At 32.2% G+C, this 24748-nt stretch overlaps 1 protein-coding gene across 3 annotated transcripts in view; it reads left to right on the top strand.

Annotated features, from left to right (window-relative positions):
• Positions 1–2251: 2251 nt before the first annotated feature.
• LOC136972008 (neurabin-1-like) overlaps positions 2252–24748 on the top strand; it is a 42737-nt gene continuing 20240 nt past the window's right edge. For all 3 annotated transcript variants that reach the window (XM_067266547.1, XM_067266546.1, XM_067266548.1), the window contains exons 1-10: positions 2252–3189; positions 6516–7060; positions 7205–7345; positions 7459–7553; positions 9540–9894; positions 12711–12843; positions 16882–17002; positions 18808–18912; positions 21317–21449; positions 22371–22532. In XM_067266547.1, coding sequence (XP_067122648.1) covers positions 2397–3189; positions 6516–7060; positions 7205–7345; positions 7459–7553; positions 9540–9894; positions 12711–12843; positions 16882–17002; positions 18808–18912; positions 21317–21449; positions 22371–22532 — 2583 coding nt within the window. In that variant the 5' untranslated portion in view covers positions 2252–2396. The remainder of the gene's footprint in view (positions 3190–6515; positions 7061–7204; positions 7346–7458; positions 7554–9539; positions 9895–12710; positions 12844–16881; positions 17003–18807; positions 18913–21316; positions 21450–22370; positions 22533–24748) is intronic.

The raw sequence follows: 24748 nt of genomic DNA, 5'->3' as shown, positions 1-24748 counted from the left end.
CGTCGAGGATGCTCGCGAAAAGAATTTTGTTGCCGTGGATACCGGTATGTTGGATTACAAGCAAAAATAAAAATGCTTAGTAATAATGGAATGTTTTATTAATAGATACGTATCTATATGTCAATGTTTGACTGTCTATGTTTGCTATACACTTCTAAAACCCTTTGAACTGTATATTCTGGATCAAATTTTTCATAGTTACTCTCTGGGACTCTTGGAAAAATATATACTATCACAAATCCAGGATGCTTACAGATTTCATCCTCTTCACACTTTGTAATAATAGTTTAATGCATTATTTATAAGAAAGCATTGTGTAATGACACTTAGGAATAAAATGGAAGTTAATGTTTGCTAAAAGGAAATTATAGGTTGATTCTTACAGGAATTTTTTTGCTTTTTCAAACTTTTTTCTAATTCTTTCCGTTGCCAAAAACATCTTTTGTGGAAATATGAAATCTTACTGCATTGCTTAATCTCAATCATTAGTTAAATAAAGTGATTTTTAGTATAATTAGAGATAAAAGGATTAGACTGTTACAGATAAATGGAGCCCAATAGAAAAATTCTGACATCAGATTTATAATCAGCACATCTGAATTAATAGGAAACACTCGTAATTGTTTATTTAACCAAACTACTGTTGACTAGTGTAATTAATGAAGGCATCACATAGCTCATGAATTATATTCTTAGCGATGATTTCAGAGTGTACTGGATTTGGAAACTGCAGAAATAATGCTATTAAGTTGATCTAAGGTAACTAAACTTTTAATGTGGTTTAATTTTTATGTTTGTCCTTATACTTTATGCTCATGCAACACCAGGAAAGTCTACTTACTTATAGTAACATGAATTAAAATAACTAATAAATAAAAATAAAATATGTGAATGTTATAAGTTTCTGCATGGCAGAAAAGTATTCACTGTCATTTCCCAGGTGCAGCTAAGGGACAGCTGGACGGCTGAGTGATCAAGGTGGCCTACCACTCTGGGGGACCCGGGATCAAATCCAGACGGGTGGTCCGACAGATCCGTCCGTCACCACCCAGCTGCCCTATTGTGGGCCTGGCCAAACCCATAATGGGCTTGCGAAAAGAGACCCTCTTAGTGCCCATAGGACAGAAAGAGTTAAAAAAAAGATGTAGCTAAGGAGTCAGAGTTGCTACAGTTAATAAAATTAGTATTTAAGGTTTCTAATATCTTAACATCCTTATAATGCTATTCAGTTCTTTCGAACACGGTATTGTATAGTCACATTGGAACCAACACTTAAATATCTTGTAAACTTTCTACGTAACAGATTGATCCCCTCATCATTTCTTAATATGCTAAAATCAGTTTTTTTTCTGTATAAGAAAATTGTTGAATACTTTAAATGTTACAATAGTTGATTGAATATTTGAGAAATGAAGATGAAACTATTTTATATTTGATTCATAAATCTTCTATTGAAAGATTTAATAAACTAAATACAGGTTTTTAATTAAAATTTGCTTAATTTTTTATTGACCAATACGGTTATATCTAAAATTAGTCTGGAAGCTAAGACTAGATGGAGATCTGGGTAGTGTAATTGCACTATGTCAACACAGTGCAATTACAAGAGATAGCAGCCTGCCTTCTACTGTAATGTTTAGTAATTATTTACCTTACAGTCCAATAAAGAATCTGGTATTTGAAAGTGCCAAAAAATTTCTATGTTTATAATTGAATATTTTGAAATAGGTTGTTAAAAATATATTTTGTATTAAATTACAAATTTTTTGATGGTTAATTTTAACTTTTGTACGTTGTTTGAATATTACTAAATTATAAAATTTATTTTGTTTTTGTAGGAAAAGAAGAGAATACCAAGCACAAAACTCCGAATACAAGATACTTGTTATTTAGATATTAACAACGAATATTTGTTAAACAACGAAATGCATTTCTTTATGTATTTCTAAATAAAATGGCTAATGTAAGAGAACAAGTATTAGCAGCTAGCCGTTCGAGAACCGGATGGCTTGAAAGAAACGTGGAAAATTCTTCCGACCATATTCCATTTATTAACGATATAAAATTAAGTTTCGAAGATAAGAAGCAAGAAAAAATGGATAAAAAGGTCATCGGAAATAAAGTAGAATCTCCGAGAAAGAAAGGTACTAGAGTTAGTACTATAGCAAGTATGTTTCAATCTTTATCACCCACAGAAAGATTGCGTTTCAAAAACTATAGAGATCCATAAAGATTCAAAAGTTTACCCAAAAAAGATAGGAAGCGATACTCTCTGCGGCGGTAAAGAATTCGGAAGACCCGAAAGACACACGGTGAGCGATTCTCCTCATTACAATTCCGTCTCGTCTCTGTCTCGGAGCGAAAGCCATTTAACGAGATTTAATAATGCACGTGCCATGTTCGAACGTCTGCAGGATCAGACTAAAAAAATTTCCAAAAGTGTAGCCGCTACAAAAAAAGGTAACAATTTAGGTAGTACCGAGTTCTTAAGTACATCATCTCCTACCAGTGACGTGTCTTCTCATTCTTCGTTTACGCCATCTCCTATAAATTCCAATGAAGATAATGTTACCGCTTCCGTCGAAAAACTGTGCGACACCGAATGTTCCGTATTTCCGAAATGCAACGAAAACATAACCGAAAATCATTGTTCCGACTTAATCGAGAAAACGGAAAACAAATTCGTAACGGATTCAAAGTTAAAAAATTATCTTTCCAAATCCGCCGATACGGATTCTAAAGACAGAATCGAAATGAATAACGACGAAGTAATGTACGAGAAGAATAAAGCCAATAACGTTAATTTAACTAATTTGAGCACAAGTTCCTTTAAAATAACACAGTCTTCGTATTGTAATGGTCTTTTGCCAAATTCAGATGAAAACTGTGTAATTATAAATCCTATTTTTAGTCAGTGTGAAAATACATTTTTATCTGAAAATATAAGTTCATCACTGAATTCCGAATCAAAGAAATCATCATCAAATATGTCTTCCATGAATTCCACATCGCAAAATCATTTGTCTTCCAGCAAGATCGATACTGAAGAATCTGCAGTAATTAATGAAAGCAAAATTCCGTGTAAAGATAAAAAGATCGACACTTCATCTGCTAAGTTTGAAAATCATCAAATTTCAGTCGACAAAAAGGAAAATCATTATGAAAATAAAGAAATCATAATGGAATCAGGTATGTCAATATTGAAGAATTTTACTCTTTGTAGTTAACACATATCAAATAGTTGAATTTACAGTAGAACAGTAGAATCAGTGAAGTAAAATGAGTATAAAATTGAATTTATTATTTATATATATAAGGGTTTACCAATAGAAAAACTTAAAATATACAATGTAGTAGTAATTTTTTACTACCTTATTGAGGTGAAGAGAGCTCAGTAGTTCCAATGAACCATAGAATGATGCTTGCAAGAGCATAAGCTTCCATAGAAACATCCCACACTATTAAACTCTATTGGGAGAAATGAAGTGTTTAAGAGTGGGCAACTAAACGCATCTGTTTCCCATGTCGGGCAGCTGATTTATAGTGCTTGGCTTTAGGTATGTAAGCATACCCACTTCTATGGAGAAAAAAGATGGTTGTGACATGCTTAATTTGGCTCAAATGTCACTCAGGTTAATGTGTTAACAGAATATAATAAATGTTACCTTAAATTCTTCATAGAAAGGCTGACTCTTCCTCATAACGAGAGAGACAAGTCTCACAACATAATAAATTATCACTACAGACTAATCCAGACACTGAGAGTATTCATACAATAAGAAAGAAACATCACAATTTATAAAAAAAAAGCTGTAATTCTTACAGACATAAATAATACACCATTAAAACCTGCAGAACAATGAACTGGATATATCACTGTACATAAAAAGTTGTAGGCACTACAAATCAGTCTGGGTCGGAAGGAGTTTGGGGTAGGAATCCTAATAATCTTAGCCAGGATTATGTCGAAAATTATGAATATCATATTGTATGATTGTCATACAAACCATCTCGGAAATACAAAAACTACAGAAAACGTATCTTAAAAGACACAACACTTACAGATGATACTTGTAGAAAATGCCACATTATGCTCAAATCTAATTAGTGTATCATATTGAATGTCAAGCTTTCAGCCCATACAGACTACTTACATCTGCATAATTAAGAAACATATGTTAAAAGCTTGCACACAAACACGGATTATTACAAACTCTATTGTAGTACAAACACACGGTTGTATGACAGAGCAATTACAATATTTCTCCGAGGACCTCGGAATGAATTCAGGGGGGTCAAATAACCCCCAGGAAGTTTTTACTTTTAGTACTTTACAGGCCAAAAGAAGTAAAAAACAAAGCATTAACACATGCTGCATATAGTCTAGAGAACAAGACACAAAATATACTATGACTGAGACATAATGAGTGGACTGGCAGTTCCATTCAGGTATTGTTTCACTGCTACTCACTAGAGATCAGCTTTATGAATGAATTTATCAAAATTAAAAATATTTAGTTGAATTAGAGTCTAAAAATTAGGTTACAATTAATTAAATATAGTTTATGAAAAGTTTAGCTCATTTATGCAGTTTCTGATGCAGCTGGTTAATCCTGGAATAACATGAAAGGCATGCGCTTATGTCTATTATTAAGCAATTATTAGAAATAAATCACCTTGGTAACCTTCGTTTTATTACAGTAATATCTTAAAGCAATCGTTAAAGCTAAAAATCCATTAAATAAAGTAAGTTTTTTGTTACAAAATCAACAAATTACTTTATCTGGTTTTTTCTTACGCAGATACATTTGTTTAATTAAAATTAAATATTTATGAGAAGTTTAATTTTTTAATAGAAATGTTTTTTGTGCGTATTATTGTTTACATACTCACGTTTACGCTTGTTTACATACTGTAATAAACAAGTATGTGATATAAATCAAAACAAACGAACTTTTCGGAAAATACACTTTAATTATATTTAACTAAACAAGTAAATAATGTTCTTAAAAAGTAAACGAAATTTTCATTTGACAAAAACAAAAAAAAAAATTCCTATTTATTTGTCTTCGGGTGACGATATATCGAGACATGCCCATTGCCTGTTTGGATTTGATAAAGAAATAACCTGTTAATTTAATTACATATAAAAAGCATTTTAAAATTAACAGTGTGTTAATTTCCACATGGGGCTGTTCATAAACGGCATCCACACTGGGAGGGAGGGAGGGTGTTACAATGAGTCGGACGAGGGGGAAGGTTGAGCTTTGGTGGATGGAATTTTGTTAAATTTTGTACAGTTTATGCATTTTATTTCAGAATTTCTGGTATGTTTCGTTTCTACTTACAGTATCTATCATTCATAAAGGATAACAGTTTTATGGGAGGTAAAGTTTTGTCGGACATCCACAGAGAGGAGTTACGGAAACTTGGACAAACTGGGGCACGAGTAAAGGTTTTAAGAAAAATTTGAATGTAATGTATGGACAGCCCCATGTGTCGTATGGATCGGAACTTTTGTCTACAAAATTGAGATTTTACCATAATAAATAATACGGTAGAGCATCGATTATCCCACTCAATTGGGGACTGGAGTTGGTCAGATAACCAAAAAGTATGAAAAAATACATTATTAGTATAGTATATTAGTATATCCCGTGTAATTTGTATATTAGTATATCTCTATTAACCTACTTCGTGTTGAATTTTCATCGATGTTAAGCCTAACAAAATTTTTTAAAAATAATAATCGTCGCTATTGTATCGTTAAAAATTATTTCTTTATTTTCCACAAAATAAAGACAAAATAAAAAATTAAGCCTGGTTTAAATACTGGTCTTCCTTTCATGGTTGAGCCAGTGTTGCCAGCTAAAACATGCAAAAATTTAACAAAAATAATATTAAAGTAGCCAAGACATAGCCAAATATTGTAACGCCACATCACTAGCGAACATTTGAATTTGCCGACTAGAACGTGGTCGGTTGATCGGGGGTCGGATAATCGATGCTTTACTGTAATAATAATAAATTATAGGAGGAAAAAAACAAAAAAGTTTTCAAGATAATATAAGACCAAACAAAAGTATATTTAAAAATAAAGCATTTAATTCTGAGTTTTTTAATATCGAACTAGATAGATTCAAATTCACAAGTACAGTTTAGGTCTTTGATATCTTTTTACCAATCAAGGGAATGTTTCACATGCAGAGTGTGCAGTATCCCACCAATGATGTATTTAGGAAAGGAAATGATAAAACAAGCCTACTTGGCATTGTAATAATTACGCTGCAAGTGAACAGTTTTGTAATATGTTTTGGTGTTTCTACGATTTAGTCATCTCTGCTTACGCTATACTCTTTGGTAATTCTAAATACCTGGTCAATGCTAGGTTATAGATCAGTTTTCATAAATAAACCACATTTTAAATATTTTTTATTCTTATAAATAATACATAACAATTTCTTATAATTTAAAATAAAAATATCATAAAATTAATTTAAATTTGTGTTTTAAAGATAAAGTTAAAGAGCCAGCAGAAAATACAAACAACAGCCACACACCTAGTGCCAATTTGGAAACATTATCTTCGAGCGAAGAAGTTAACGTGGAAAAATTTTCGTCGTGCCCTTTGCCAAACGGCTATACTTCGTCTATTAAAAATGACGACATAAATGAGAAAATTGATTGCTTGACAAATAATCAGATAGAGAAGAAGTACGAAAGCTTGTATACTTACGACGACGATGCCCTCCAAGTCATCGACGGTGATATTATAGATATTATACCTAGAGATTCGATTTCTGATTCTAAACCTCAGTTATATTTGCCGGACGTGTCCGAACAGCTTCTAACACAAAATATTTCTGTAAGAAACTTATATTCTAGTTCGACTCTTCAATTTACAAAAGAATTAACAAGAAGAGTAAACGAGTCGTCCGATAATGAGGAAAGTGATAAAAAGATCGATTGTAATCTCTCTAGTTGGATTAATAGCCAGCACGTTCCATATAAAGATTGGGAGAAGGAGTACGAAACTTCGGAACCGTCCACGGATCACGAGGTTAGCGATTTCGTTGTTTGTCATAATGGAATCTATTTCTGCTTTTACGTTAAAATTTTACCAGATAAACTTATTTTAATTATTATAATGTAATTTAATCTGTATTAAAAATGCCGCAACTGATTATATGTTACGTAACGACAGGATTCACAGATTGGTAGCCCTTACGAAAATAGTGGAAGTTTGCGCGATTCGGCCGGCGAAACTCTTGCAGAATTCGAATGTCGTGAACACGAATTGTTTTTAGTCGAAGCAGTTTTAGAGTCTGACGATCAGAACTGTCAGGTAGGTAGCAAAATTGTCACAGAAAAAAGTTTTTTTTGAATGATTTACTTGTTTAATAATTCCATTTACTTTCAAGATTGAAAATAATTATTATAAATTTGTTTTCTCGCTAGTCTGGACCGTTTCCGAGTCCGCCAGGAGAGAAGGAATCGAGCGTGGATGTAGAATTAATGACACAGGAAGAAGCGGATAAATTACTCAGTAAATCGTAAGTTTTTATATTACAAGTACGAGAGTCTCTCGTCAACTGCAGAATCCCGAAATAAGATTTATGTCCAGAATTGAGATAATGGAAATATTATAAAAAATTTTTATAACATTTTAATAATTAATATTTTATTTATTGATAAATTATACACTGTTTTATATTATAAAATTAAAAAGTTGTAATAAATTATCACGTTCCAGTTGTATTTTAATTTATATAGTTCTGTTTCCTGTTCTTTTTAAGTTGTGATGAGGACCCGAAGGACATCTTTCAATAAGACTGAAATGTCATTGACTCTCATTAAAGGAAATCTTGACTCTAAATGACTTCATTTATCTTAGAGACCTAGATTATTTGATTGCCAGATGACCGAGGAAGTTAACCTCCTGTTATTCAGGTCTTCCCCAGAGTGATATGGTGACCTCCTCAGCTATCTGGACAAGGAAGCCAACTGCTCTGGGGACCTGGTTTGAATCCATGCAGTTGAATAATTCCATCAATTTTTCGGGAGTGGTCTCTACTACCTATATCATGTTCCATTCTCCCTACCTGGCTCCTCTCGTGGTTCTTGCTAAACCCACAATGGTATGATTAAATCGCCTCTTACCCAGAGGACAAAAAGAGTATTAAAAAAAAAAAATCGGTTGAATATTGCCATTTTCCTTTGTAATTAGATATATGGAGGAGTTTCATGGATGGCATCTCCAGTTATAATTTCTCTTTGAAACCTTTCTGTCTTTAATTTCATAAGTGTGTGAGGAATTCTGCAGTGTTGAATGTTTATCAGATTCGAGTGAGCAATTCAAAACTGTACATGAATTCGGTTCTTTTTCTGGGTCCTTGATATCAATAGCAAATCATTCTTTTGTAATAGATTTTGTTAACCATTAGCTTCTGTGGGACATGTGATAATTCCGTGTAATCCCTGTTTTGTCTTCTGTTGTTTCGTTTGCTGAAAGATTGATTTTTGTATGATGTAGTCCTTTGCTTCGACTGTTTCATTTTTCGTCCACTTTAAGAGCTCTCTTATGTAGGATGATGCTCTCTACAAAGTAATTCATTTCAGTTATTGGATCATAATTGAAATTATTTTCCAGTTTGATGATGATAAATGATTTTGTGTCCTGCGCCCTATCCCAATAATGATTGGAATGTATTTATGGAATGGTTAAATGGTTCACATACATATGAGAAAAAATAATTTTTCGGTACAAAATTTCAATTCGAGATATTTTGATTTTATAATTGAATGATTGATTTTTATTTTGTTATTCAAATAAACCCAACATTAAGTATATTATAATTCTTATTGTATTGTAAGATGTCATGGTTGTCTGTAGCTATTGTACCTTTGTTAAAACATTTTGTACTACTGTTGTGCATAAAATAGCAATTTTTCTTCTCTAATTCCTGTATCTTCTCCTACCTTTTGGTGTTGAGAACTAAATGTGTCTCGTGTTGCCTCTTGATAGCTAGTGTTTCTGTTTCTGCATGTTGAGAATGTCATTCATTTACCTTTTCCATGGTCTTTCTCTGGCTCTAAATCGACTATGTCTTATATATAAAGGTAAAATATACAGTAACATGTCAACTGTCATTCTTAACAAGTGACACATGGTTGTCTAATATTGTAATAAATCTTCTAAACAGCTATATGTAATTTCCTATAAATTTTAAAGACTTAGCACATTATAGTTTTGAATTGGAAAGCTCACTGAGATTTTATTAAACCAATATGTACATTTCAGGCCATATATCCTTCCTCAGTTGGTTACAATTCAAGTGTTTTCATATTTTCCAATATGTATCTGACATTACATTTAAATTTTAATTCACAATTTGTATCCTCCTTCTAGTTTCTTTGCAAATTACATATAGCTGTTTAGAATATTTGTTCTATACGAATAAAAATGTTATCAGAGAAATTAATTTTGTTTAGAGTTATATTTCTATACATAATTTATATAATCAAAATTTTATTTTTAGTTCAAGACAATCGTTGCTTAGCGACGAAGAGGCCCGAGAAGTCGTCTTGCTATTGACAAGACAGCAGACTGCATCTAATAGCGATTTATCGGAGACTGGATCTTTATCCGCTCCTTCTTCGATGTACGAAGCCGGAGAAGAGGAAGATCTTGCCGGAGAAGCAATTTGTGATACAGGATTTTCATCCGGAACGAGCGTAGTTTATGAAGATATTGAGTATCACCTTTTGCCGGACGGTCATTATTTTATTGAACAACCGGGATTAGGTAACGAAAGCGATGATGACGAAATGGTTGATTATTGTAATATCCCAGCAAGAAAAAGAAAAGTGAAATTTAGTTGCAGTCCTATTAAAGTAAGTATATATTTTTAACGTATTCTTTTAATATTTCAACAATTTATTTTATATTATGTTCTTTTGTTTATTGCATAATGTATTATGTATATATACTGTGTGACTGATAAATGAGTAGTGAACAAATATATGGCATAATTAAAGTGAATTTATATAAGAATAAAGTTAAGTGTTCTATTAGATGCTAAGATTATATGCTCTAGTACAGGGGTGGCCAACAAGTCGATCGCGATCGACCGGTCGATCGCCAAGCCAATTTTGGTCAATCGGTAGCGATGTCTTGACTTAATGTATTATATTTGTAACCGAACGCAACTATATGCATGCAGTTATGACTCGACTCATAAGCAGTGAGTGCACTTCGTACTGAAACAGTGTATAAACATAGTATGTATTTCACACTTCCCCTCCCCACTTAGACTATGCCTATGACAACAAGTCGATCGCGACACATTTTTACGATAAAAAGTAGATCTTATGTGCACAAAAGTTGGCCACCCCTGCTCTAGTAGGTTAGATAGAGATATTTGGCATGTTATAGGAGGCTATACTGTAGATTTTGATAGCCTGTATAAGACCAATATACTTTTTTATCTTGTTTCTTTTTTCTACATGGACATATAGTTTTTGTATAACAGTTTACTACTTAGATGTTATCAATGTGCATTATTTGGAAAGTGTTAATTTGAAATTTGGTACATAGAGTACATCATGAGAATGCTCACTAAGAAGGGATTTTCCTAAATCCTCCTCGGGGGAGAGGGTTAAGGGTTACCCTGAACCCGGATTCTACTGTATTATTTTAGATACAGTTTTTTGTGTTTTTGTGGGTCTAAAAATATGTTTGATTTGAACATATTTTTAGACCCATCTAGGAATTTTTTAATTAGTCTCGGAAAAGGGTGAACTTAATTCTTGCACCCGGTGAAAACGGGTGAGATCGGCTATAATATAATAATCTTTATCTTCACTTTTGTTACTTTTTGTCCGAGCAACGCCGGGCTCATCTGCTAGTTTACAATAAAATTTTTCATTGATATAAAATAAATGGATCGAAACAAACGTGAGATTTAATTGTTAGCAGCATCGATGTGATAACCAATACATAGATGATTTGCTGTTTATTTGACCATTAGGATGATGAAGCATATATGAAGTTTCTTATTTTAATAAAAGTACAAACTGGTAAGAAGTCAACTATAGTAGATTGCCGGATGGCTGAGATAGCAAAAGCATTAACCCGCTGTTATGCAGTATCTGGGTTTGAGTTGCTTTGAAAATATCAGGAGTTTTACAGGGACAACCTGTGTCAAACATATCATGCTCTATTCCTCACCACCCAGTTGTTCACATTGTATTCTGGCAAAAAGTATAATTAGTGCATATAGAATAGAATAAAAAATATAAACTTTTCATAAATTTCTATTTGGCTTTAATTTAAAAATATTTTGCTAGTACATTTACCTAACTAACAAACTTACAGGCATTTCATTTACAGAATACATATTTTAATTGTAAGTAGAACATAGAGTATTGTTGCAGCATGACTAATTGGCAATGCATGCAAAATGTCCCTCATACTTCACAGATGATGGCAATTGGCTACCCAGAGAGATTAGCCTGGTTTACAGGTTATGTGCTATCTATTAATAAAGTTATTGACAATCCTGCTTCATCATATATGTGTACTATGTGAAGATTTCAAGGAGCCACTGAGTAATGCATCTTTCTAGTTCCAGTTGCAAGTGTGTGATGATGAAATCATTGACCTGCTTTCTGACCAGTTTCAGTAAGCCTCCATCTCTGCGGGAAGTGTGTGCCAACATCATGTAGACTAATCTGCCTACAGCTTAAGCTTACGGCTAAGAAAGTGAGGGAAGTGCAGCATTCTCGGCAATTTCAATGTATCCATTCACCCATTTCAGTGAGGAGATGATGAGATAACCAATGAAACTGAAGGTTGTCTACAGAATGTTTTTATCAGCCAATATAATTAATACCGACAGTCTGCATCTTACAGATTTGGGGTTGATTTGGAAGGGTGGGTGCAGAATTGGTTTTTGAACTATAAGAACAGTTCATCATCCTGGAGGAAATTGACTAGTGATTTGACTTAGAAAAAATTTTGTGGTACAACTCAAGAGTTGTATGCAACCAGCTCAGGAGGACAACACCCAGATAGCCAAGTAATTAAGGTGGTAGCCTAGTGCTGTCGTAGACTCGGGACCAAATCTGGATGGCTCAAAAGTGCTTGAACTTTTCGGGGATGATTTGTCCAGATATGTTGACCCCTGTCCCTCACCATCTGGTTGAACCCATAAGGGGCTTTCTAAAAAGATCTTCTTAAGACCACATGGCAAAAAAAGTTATAAAAGAAAGACTTGAGGACTGAATCCTGTATTTAAGATGTGTTTTATTTATGTAAACCAGGTTACATCTCATTTTAAACATTTGGAATATCTTATGAAAGGTGTAGCTGAACGTTTTCAATTTATTAATGCCTATGAACTTCATTAAAGACTATTGAAGATTTCATTCCTCTTGCCACTGGATTAATCACTGTCGCCACCATTACATTTGTCAGTCCAATTCCTTTTTCCGACTTCTGAATGTTTCTGCAATTGACCTCTCAAAACAATGGAGCAGTCTGGCCATGATTATTTGAGAAACTGTGCAAACAGAAATTCAATTTTTAATTAACTGGAATAGAGATTTAACTACAAAATTCAACTGTTTGCCTGTTAAAAAGTTTTAATAATTTTATTTAATTATTTATTGTATTATATGATGATTTAAATATTCCATTTGAATTCAAGGTATTTAGCACTTATTCTGTGGAAGAATACGACAGGCGTAACGACGACGTGGACCCCGTATCTGCTTCGGCCGAATACGAGCTCGAAAAACGTATCGAAAAGATGGACGTCTTTCCGGTTAACATAATGAAAGGTAAATATATATTAATTATTATAAAAAATATATATAATAGTTCTCATCATATGAATTCTTTGCATTATTGTTTAACGAATCAGTTATCAAATATTCCTCTTTAGATTGTAGAAAGTGTAAGGTTGTACAAGAACTGTTATTTTATAATTATGTTAAAGAAATGTTTTCAGAGAATTTTTAATATTAGCAATTTATTAAAACTTACTTTAATTTGAACTATTATTGCCATCATTATAATTGTTTTACTTGATCTATTGTTGCCATTTATCTATGTTCAAGTTAATAGCGAGGTTGAGGTCGAAGTTTTAAATGCGAAAACGTGTACGTCGGACGTTCAGCGCCGCTTTCCTGTAAGCCTAGAAGTTTGACAATGGTGTTTGGAAAGTCAGTGGAATCATGCTCGACATTCCAAAGGCCATTGTCAAACTTCTAGGCTTACAGGAAAGCGGCGTCGTACGTCCAACGTACACGTTTTCACGTTTAAAACTTCGGCCTCAATCTCGCTAATGTTTATCTTTTATTTTTATATTCACAGGTGGTCTGAAAAGTAACGTAGAAAATTCAAACCTTTTTCATACTTTCCAGCAGTAACTGTTTAATAAACAAATGTCTTCAGCCACATTTGGGGGCCTGCGTTGGGTTAAGCTTAGGTGAAATTGAACATCCCTAGCCAGTTCGAAGTTTGGAAGATGGCAATTTTCTTTGAATCGTTAACCTGACGCAGGCCCCAAATGTGGTCGCAAAGGTTTGTTTACCAAACAGTTAATGCTGGAAAGTGTGAGAAAGGTGTGAATTTTCTGTTATATGTAATTCCTGCATACAGATTTAATAGGTCTAAAACATGGCCTGAGTGTTTTGCATATAACCTTTGATATAAAACAACTTTTGCTTGTTTGTTTGTTGATATGTAAATTTTTTTAATATGATAATTAAAAATTATATTTTGAAAACTATTTCTATTTCTACAAAAAACATCTCGTTTCACATAAATATTACAGGTACTCCTCACTTTACAACCGAGTTCTGTTCCGACGACTACGTCGTTAAGTGAATTCATTAAGTCGTTAAGTGATGGTCGAACAATCAACCATCAACATGATACTATCCAATATCAAAGTCAAGTAAATGATTCCTGGCTAATATCGTCATCAACATTCAATATTACTAATATCAGGATTTATTGAAATTTACAAAGATAATTAATGTAATTCGAGTACAGAAGCTCCCCTACTTATGAGTGTTTGGCGTGCAAACAATTTTATCGTATGTCTAAAATTTAAATTTTGAACAGATTCTGAAGTTCTCTTGCCAGTTCATGTGGTGACATTGAAGTCGGTTTTTAGCCAGTAATAAGTAATGTGGATTTATTTCTATCGTGTATCGTTATTTTTCATTTTTGCATGAATTCTGACGTTCCATTGCCACTCACGAGGTGGCATTGAAGTGGTAAGTTTGGATTAACGGCATTTTTCCACTAATGTTTGCAATTTTTATAAACTCTTACAGTTAGGTCTTCAAAAATTCATCCAAAACTTAATAGTAAATCTGGCAGTGAAGATAGAGCCACACTTCTTGCATTTATTACTATGGAAAAGTAAACTTGACATTATAAAAATGATGAAAAAACTACATTTGAAACACCTGCTAGTAAGCGGTAATGAGTGTAATGTATTCTATTAAGTACATTGAAGGATTAAACACTAACAACGTGGTTATTCTTTGTATAAATGTACCTTCTAGGTTAGTTTCCAAGGTTTTGACTTACAGTAAAACCTTGGAAACTCAACCTGTTTGTAAGTAGAGAAGTACCCACACTTCAAAGTTTTTTTTTATATATTTGTCACACTATTCCAATTTAGATAGGCTTCCAATAGATGTAAAACTATGTTGAAAGCAAGGTTTTTTACTCTTACAATGTCTACATGTTTTTTTATTCCAATAATTGCCCACAAAAATGAAAAAAAAGTTGCCCCAGTGATCTATTATTACAGCATCTCCTCTCCTCAAACTAAATCATGGAATGGAATGTGCTATTCTGTGATTTGTTTGCTCTCAAACTGATTAATAATTTGTAATTTTGAATGTTGGAAGAAAGCCAAGGAATGATTTAAATGAAAAATTCCTTGCAACTGATTGTGCCTATTATGATATTTATGCATTTATTTATGACAATATATTTCTAAATAATTGATAGACGAATTTATATCTTTCTTGTGAAACACATACAGGTACTCCTCACTTTACGACCGAGTTCCGTTCGGACAACTACGTCGTTAAGCGAATTGGTCGATAAGCGAGGAGCTTGCGCCGGGAATATAGGATCATTGTAAAATTATACAAATTATGCAACAAACTTCAAATTTATTCATAAAAAGACAATTATAGTACGCGCAAGCCTATTATAGTACGCTTAGTGCGCATGTCACATTCGCCACTGATTGACACTCAAGCCGAGAAAGGGGATTCCCCGAATTGCAGGTCGGAACTCGATTGGTCATAAGTACGAGTGGTCGTTAAGCAGATAGGTCGTAAAGTGAGGAATACCTGTATTTCTCATAGTTTATACAAAATGTCTATTGTTTATTAAGGTCATGCCCAATTTTAATAAAACAATCATTTCAATCTCTCGCAATTCCAAATTTTCTTGTAGATTTTTGTAAGCTAGAACTTACTGTTCATTTTTATTCATTTACTTTGTGTTGCACTTCATACATCCATCTTTTATATTTTCCAAATGCCTTAGAATAAGAACTAAATAATTGAATTTTATTCTAAAATCTAAGTTGTCATATATTTAAAGTACTGTAATTTCTTGCTTATGATCTGCATTGGTGTATAATCCATTTTTTTTTTTTTTTTTATTAATTAAAAAAGTTTGTCATATAATTTTCTCAAGTTCATGTTGACTTTTAGCTGCTTTCTTGGTGCATCAGCGTCGAAATAATGTAATTTGTAAGGGCATTTGATAATTAAAATGAAGTAATCATTACAGTGACAGATCAAAAAAGTGTCAATGTAACAAACTGTTTCCATATTGGTAGTGAAGAAAACAAACGTTACTGTCTGTCATGTCAAAAAGAATGAAAATCTGTTTATTGAGATGTGAGGGTCTGATATTGAGAGTTATGGCAGTGATTCTGTTTCAAGTAAAAAGTCGATGACTTTTTACTTGAACATATACACGAATCAGAGTTGCCAATTTTTGGGAGTCTATTTCTCTGCCTTTTCAAATGCCTAAAGTAATTCTGAATGTCTTGTTTGAAAGATAATTCTTTTTTTAGCTGGTGTGCAAACTTTTGGGTTTTTCTATAAAGGTTTTGCCAAAATATGAGCAATTGAAAAGTGCAAAATTCATCAGAAAAGCTGTGTTTTCTTCTTTTTCTTCATCCAGCACTTGAGATACTCCTAGAGGAAAAACTGCCAGGTCTATAAAGTTCAAATTTTAAACTTACCGTATTTTACGGACTATAAGACGCACTTTTTTCTTCGGAAAATTGTCTCCAAAATTCAGATGCGTCTTATAGTCCGTAATGTCTTATAGGTATTTTTTAAAAAAAATTGCTTAAAAATTCAGGTGCGTCTTATAGTCCGTAGCGTCTTATAGTCTGTAAAATACAATAAGTCCTCTCATTTTTGGTGAGGTGCTGGCAAAACTTCTGGGTCGATAGGTCAAAGTTTATGAGGTTCCCCATAGATCTATCATACTTTTATCAGTTAATTTTATGCTTGTAAAGATAAAAAATCTTGTGGGTACCACTTCAAAAGCACCAAGTTTACCTTGTAAAATAGTAAACATGCCAAGGCATTTTACTTGGCATTCGATATTTTTTGCATCTCGGATGTTTTTACTTGGATTACAAATTAAAAAACAACCCTTAAATCGCAAGTAAAGAACTTTAACGTGCTTAATTTTCGGACAAACATTTTCAATCTTAGTAGATCCAGTTTTAAAATTTTGTGGAATAATTAACCTAGAATCGTAAAAATGTTGCCGTTGTTATATTTATAAAAGTTCACTTTAATTTATTTGCAATTAAGGTCCAGAAGGATTAGGATTAAGTATCATCGGAATGGGTGTAGGAGCAGATGCTGGTCTCGAAAAATTGGGAATCTTTGTTAAAACAGTGACAGAAGGTGGTGCTGCACACAAAGATAACAGGTAAGATTATGTAATTTTAAATTGTTTTATCTAGTCTAATCAAATGTTTCTTATAATCAAAACACACTTCTCGAATGTAACTGAATTACTTGAGGTAATAAATAATGCACTTAAATGCATATATTACAATAATAAAAAACATAAATATAAAAACACTAATACTAGTTTAGATTATTTGACTATAAAAGAAAAATAGATTTTATTGATGACTAAAGTCAAGTTGCTAGCATATTACAGAAAATGTGTAACAATTACTGATGTGTACATGTATGCGAGTGCATATACATGATATAATACAGAGATCTCGAACTCAAATGCAGCAAAGGGTCTGTCAAATAGATGTATATTAGACAAAGAACCTTTTGTTTCCAGGTTTATACAACTTACATAAACAGTTAGATGCTTGAATTTTTTTTGTTTTAATTTATGCAAGATGTTAGAAAAGAAATTGTCGAGGCCACGAGCCCGATACAAAGCCTTAACGGCCTTTGGACTGCCAGTTTGTGACTCCTGATATAATATAATTAATATAAAAACAGAATTTACTTATAAAATGGTTTAAAAGAACAAATATTTCACAAACTTACATTTTCAAGCTTATGCTCATCTTCAGGCAAGTCAATTCAAACCCAACCAAATCCATCCCTGGCGCAGTTAATTATGGGTGACAATTAAGTAGTAATTTAGAGTTACTGTACATATTTTGTTACGTATAGTAACTGTAAATAAGCATAATTCATAGTTGCATATAATTACTCGGTCCACATAAATTTATTCATATTTTACCAGTTCTCAATAAGTAAAAGGTTGAAAAAAACAGGTTTAAATGACTTTAACAAAAACAAAAATTCTGTGATTAAAAGCTTAGAAAATACAACTAATGCATTTTCTAGGAGTCGGTTAATAATTACTCTTAAGCACTTTTTGAAGCTTCTTTGCTCGGTATTTGTACTGTTAATTTAAAATTGTTCAGATTGGGTTGTAGATGTCTTTCTTCTCCAAGATCACCGAGAAGGAAAATAAGAGTGCTTAAGGCGAAGATCACCTTCAGATTACGAGACTAACGCACTACTTAAGCCGAACTTTAAAATTATTCTATTTTATTACACGGCCATTCAAAATATTAATTAAACGTCTTGAAGTTGGCTTTATACAGGTATAACCTCACCTTACATAGGTAATTGGTTCCAGAAGAGGCGATGTAAGTCGAATTTACTTGTGTAGTTACGACGTAAGTCGAACTACAGTGGAAAATGCCAATAACGAGCCCTTAAAGACCGCTAAATAAGATGACAACACAGAAACACAGATGTTTTCATGTTTCGTTCTCTAGGATTTATGATGATTTATATTAACATTTACTGTAAATGTACGTATTTTAATATGATTTTAACGCTTTTCTAGTGATATTACGAATTCAATATTTGTGGCGGACGGATGTAAAGTCAAATAAAATCACTTAAACCTGATTTTTATTATTCCATATACTTTTTTGACAAACGATGTATAATCGGGAAACGACGTAACTCGAGGTATACCTGTATTTGGAAGCAAACGATTTGTAAATTTATTCGTAAAATTTTCAATTATTTATTTTTGATGTTGTCATTTGTGATGGAAGTATTAATTACAAAATAATAGAATAGCTAATGAAATTTTTGTCGCAAGCATAATTTATTTATTTCCTAAAATTTAAAACATTACTTGTTGTTTCAAGTTTGAAATGAATATGAAGTATAAATTTCATTTCCGTTCTATGGCAGATTTTCATGAAGAGACATAAAAAAGTTTTTATTTCTATTTAGAATTCACGTGAGTGATCAGATTATCGAAGTGGACGGAAAGTCGTTAGTCGGCGTAACTCAAGCGTACGCGGCATCGGTTCTTAGAAATACCTCTGGTATGGTCAGGTATGATAATTTAATTATTACTATAATTTGTGTGTGTGTTTAATGGCTTTACTATTAATTCTCAGATTTAATCGATTTTTTTTTTCTTGATTGATTGATATAATTTTTTTGGCTACATTTATTAGTCATCTTCACATTCATATAACAAATTAATGCTCTGGGATAAGGCACTCATTAAATGCTTTGCAACGTTGTAAAATATATAGAAGTTTTTGAGATGTATGTAGAATTTTTCAGAATAAATGTTATCAAGTCTTTATTATTAGAAATTAATCGGTTATTTTGATAAATTTTATTTATATCATCAGAATACACAAACACAAATTGTATTGTCATTGAATTTATGGATTGATGTAATGCATAATGCACTAGCAAAATAATTCTTGAAAAAATACTTAAAACGAAAACTTTATCACAAAAAAATAAAATAATAATTACGTTGTTACTGTTAAGAATTTCACGGTGTACTGTAATTGATTTTCCAAAGCTTTATTTGATGGGATTGACAAAGTTTTACTGACTTACGAAGACAGTTTTGTAAGAAGAATATTTTAAAATATTCTTGATAATAATAGATGATAGATTCCGTAAGAGTTCTGGAAGTAATAATAGATTCTGTAAGAGTTTGTAATGATGTTTATAACATCATTTCTTTAATGCAAATTAATACAGGGTGCTTCAAAAATAGCTACACAAATTGAGGGAAAGATGTTAGTGAATTGATAGAAGAAATATATAAGTTCAGAATATTGAAATGTAGTCGAACGCTTCAAGTTTTATGTCCATTTGTTTTTTTATGGTTTGGTATGACTCATTTATGTGGCAGACATTCCATCTGTAGTTGGTATAGCATCTTTGGTGTCACTTGAGCTACTGCAGTTGTAATTCGAGTTTGGAGTTTTATCACATTTGCAGATAAGGGTGGCACATGTATATGTGCCACCCTTATATGCAAATGTGATCAAATCTTTAACAAATCCCCACAAGAAAATATCTAAATCTATTAGATCTAGGGAACAAGATTGCCATACTATTAGTACACCCTGACCAACCTACTGTCCTGGAAATCTGTTGTTGAGATACACATTTCTCTAAGGTAACAATGGGGTGCACCTTCTTGCTGGAAGTGAATGCATCCTTCCTGGTCATCTTGGTCAAGCCAAGGAACGAGAAACTGTTGGAGCATGTTCAGATACACAATGCTGGTAATGGTCATCTCTGCAATATGGCACATGGAACATCCAGTCTCAAGAAAATTCTTCTGCCACAAGTAAATTGTAGACCTACTGGGTGGTTTACGGTGATACTTGGTATGGAAATTTCTTTGTACTCATGTAGCAGACTTTGTTTCATTGAACCAAAACACACAACAGCTCTCTGCACATCCATAAAAGAAGCCATCTTGATATTGGCTGATCAGACTGCAGTGGAAGTTTTTGGTGCAAAGGTTTATGTAAATGAAAATTAATGTGTATGACTAAATTTGCACATTTAAAAGTATTGTGCACATCTTTCAAATACATTTTTATTCTTCTACAAAGTTGTGTAGACATTTTGAAACACCCTGTGTCATAATTTAGTAACTATAAACTGTCCAAAAAATGTTTTACAAAATTTCTTCATATTCAAAACCCATAAATTCTTTTAGGTATAATCTATGGAACAACTTTTTTGTCAGTAACTGCTGCAACTTTAACAGATTGTGGACCGTGTTCACTCAACGAATCAATTAACAGTACACTATCATAACGGTTCAAACATTGAATTTGTTTTTCTTCAATTGTTAGAATGCGTATAACTACTCCTTTTGCAAAATGACTGCAAGAATCAAATTTGCTGTGCAAAAATAAATCACATTTTGCATTCTGCTTTTACTTTCACTAGTAAACACATTTCCGAACTAAGCTCTGCCCTACAACAAATAAGAGCTGAGTAATCAACTGTCAAACCTGGGTCATTGGGTATTAGGATATTAAAATTATTATATTATTTTATTTTGTTGGGTTTAATTATTATTATATTATTATTTTCTGATAAATAAAAACAAGTGAAGAGATATGAGTTTTACAATTATATACTTTTATATATAAATTTTGACAAGGGCCAAGTTTACAATTTAATTTTTAAGTTTATAACTTTTTGTTTGAACAATCTAAAATTTATTTTTTAGGCAGTTACTGTGAAAGGTTTATCAGACAATCTCAAAATATTTAAGTTTGATTCTTCTTCTATCTCTTGTTTTTGTAGTTATTAAATTCACTTATAATTAACTTTATACAAACATTAGAGGACATTTTAGTCATCGTTTTTGCATTTAATCTTTTGTGATTTCTTATAAATAATTTCCTTTTTGGTGTGATGGTCATAATAAACGTAGTTACTTATAAATTTATTTTGTATGTAGATTTCTAATCGGAAGAGAAAAAGATGCCGAAAGCAGCGAGATTGCTTTATTGATCTCTCAGTCTCTGCAAGCGGATCGAGAAAGAGCTCAGCATCAGGCGATGAATCGCATTTCCGAAAAACTTCATCAAGAAGTACGTACGTTTTTAAATAATTTGTGTAAACGTTTTGAAATTTTAGCTTGAAGTTTTGAATTCTTTCTGTTCTCTTCGTTATTTTAAAATATGAGGTTTTCAAAAACAAATTTTACCATTTTAAATGATCATAATTAGGTTAATTGTTATCCAAAAAGTATGCATAATACAAATTGATTGAGTAACCATTCAAGTTTCATCTTCATCTGCATTCAGTCATCTTATCTACCACCTCTAGGAAGCACTGTAAACAAAAATGGCAATTCTGCAACAGAGAAGGCACTTTGCGTTCTGCAGTTTGCAAAGTTGAAGTCACTTGTCATCGTACGACATGAATAATCTGCAGGAGTCGTAAAATTGTGGCTGTCGTGGGAAGAATGACACTGGATATACCATAACGAGCATAGGAAGAATTTAGTGTTAATTGGATGTTTGCCATGTGAAATGAGGTGTACACATTGCAAAATTGTATCGGGCAAATGTGAAACTTGAATGATTTTCCAATGTTTAAATGTATGTTATGACATTCTCAGATAATAATTAGCATAATTAGAATGATTTAAAATATGGCATTCTTTTCGAAAGAGCCCGTATTAATATATTTTTACTAAGCATTCATGCTATACTCGCTTCTGACTTGTTTTTATCACTACCTGTCATATATCAAAAATTCATATTTAATTTTTTAATTGTCAGCTTTATTTTCATTTCAAATTATTGCTGTGATATCAGTAATTTTATTTGTCTTATTAATTAAACATTATAACCCATTATAATCTGAATTTATTTATTTGAGAGAGAATGATTTTGAAACATCTCCTTGTAATATTTGTTTACATAAAACTTGCTAATTTCTTCTTTCTTACTTTAATAATAAGTTGTAATTCATACCTTATGAAAAATTCTAATTTTTATATACAGGAAATTGCTCAGGGTTGTGAAAGTTCTAGTTTATCTCAAGATTCTACACCCGAAGAGGGAGAAGACGGTCCGACGGTGGAGGTGTTCGATTTGGCAAACGACAGCAGCGATTCTGTGTCACCCGATATGGATGTCGAAACTTTGAGAATTAAATTACGTGAGGTATAAAATTTGAAATAATTAACCGATTATAAATGTTAAAAATGAAAACACCAATTTCCTAATGTTTTTGTAAACTAGTTATTGGATGATACCAAAAGTTCTCCCAATTCTGCTTACGATTCGATCCACAAGTTTATTTTAGTTTAGTTTTTTACGTTATGAGCATGGTACTGTACATTCATTAATTAATAAACATCAAGCTTAAGAATGGAAAATGATTGGAAAATCCAGAATCAATCTTTCAAAAGAAACGTGAAAAATCTCCATTTATATGTGGATACACGTGCTTTTATTGTATACTATAAAATAAATTTGTAATCTTATTTTGGATAAAATTAATATTGTAACACTACCCCAAAGAAATTGCAGCCAATTCTCTTTTAGTTAACGAACTATCCCATTGTGTCATTTAGGGTTGCCACTCAAATTATTGTGCACGGTGGTGATGGAACATATGTACAGACAGAATATACAGTAGATACAGAATACAGATTGCCCCTAAAATGGTGACAGTTAATACCAATCAAGTGCAGTCTCGCATTGCTCTGAGTACACAAAAGACAAGTGTGTCGTAACAGATGCCACCTGGTGTATGGGGCATCACATACTCTCTGCTTGTTAATGTGAAAGTTTCCAATAAACTAATATTTAATGGTTGTTAGGGGAAAGTTACCTAAGTCATAACAGTGCTTAAATCGTACCTCAATGATTTCAAAACTAATTTATCCGCCATACAAATGACAACAGTGTATAGTTATGCAGCTCAGTTGTACTTATGCGCATAGGAAATGTGCATCTGCGTTTCAAAGAATTAAGACTTGTTTTTGGTAGAAAAATTCAGTTACAGTCATTTGAGTGTAATTGTCATTTGGTGTGTGGAAGCTCCTAAGGTAAGAAAACACTAGTTAAATACGTTTTGCTTTTTTAGTATAAGTTATATATCTATTAGTGATTTGTTTTCCTCTTAAAGTTTTGTGAAAGATTTTTTCAAAATAGTTTTGGGGCTTTATGAACTGACACGCACGCTGTGTCTTATGTGGTACCCCCTTAAAGAAGATACAAAACAAAATTCTGTTAAACGTAAATTACAGAAAGAAGAATGTAAAACGAAAAAGGTGAAGAATAGGAAAAACAATGATTGGTTTTATAAAATATGATTCAATGTTTAAAATGCAAGTCTTGGATTCATGATGTACGTGGCAGAGTTACAAAACAAACAAAAACATATATTTGTATTGACTGTAAATGAAGATGTAGTTGTGTTAATAAAATATACTCATTTAAACCATATATTTATTTAATTTTAGTTTGAGGTACGGCTTAAGTAGTAGGTGGTACGACTTAAGGTACCGCTTTCCTTAGCCATACCGATTTCAATTTTTTTTTAATCTTATGAGTTTAAAGAAAATGTGCACAGACTATTTAATTTTTTTGCAATAAATAAAAGCAGGGTTTACTAAGGTTTCCAATGATACTCATAAGTATGTGTTTACTAATATATTTTCTGACTTCTGAGAACGTTTTTTTAAAGGGTACGACTTGGGCAACTTTACCCTATATCATAATAATATAATTTAAAAAATTTTTAATCTGACTGAAACAAGTAATTAATTTTCTTATAAAATGTGGAAGAATCAGAAATCAAGATAAGATTTTCTCGATTTCGATTCCAATAGCCAGAAAACGTCTGATATTTTCGATTCTGATTAGTCGTCCCATCACTAGTGTTAAACTTTAACATCTTTATTATTATTTAAAAGAAGATACAAAATGTTTTATTTAGAAATTTCAATACCATCAGAATTTTTGAAGGTATAACATAGATTAATCAGTTCTTCTATGTAATACCATATTTACTTGCATATAAGATGACCTCGCATATAGGACATGGCGTGACTTTAAAGTTCAAAATAAAGAAAATTAGATTTATTAATACAATTCTAATTTTATTTCGTTTAATCATGGGTAAAATATCAAATGATTATAAATGCGCACATTGTTTCGCAAAAATTACTGGCATTTTAAACTTTAAGGAAAATCTTGTAAAATCAACAACATAATTTGTTCACATAAAGCTGGACAGTCAAGAATTTTTTTTGCCAATTCTTATCGGTCGAATCCATTCTACGTCGGTTACACTTATGAGTTTCTTTGAATTCTGATTTCCGAATAATCATCTGTTTTCACGTGGGAATGGATTAAAACTCGCATCATGC

Source organism: Centruroides vittatus, unplaced genomic scaffold, assembly GCF_030686945.1.
Source record: "Centruroides vittatus isolate TY-2023 unplaced genomic scaffold, ASM3068694v2 contig_2747, whole genome shotgun sequence".
Lineage (NCBI taxonomy): Eukaryota > Metazoa > Arthropoda > Arachnida > Scorpiones > Buthidae > Centruroides > Centruroides vittatus.
This window is presented reverse-complemented; position numbering and strand designations above follow the sequence as displayed.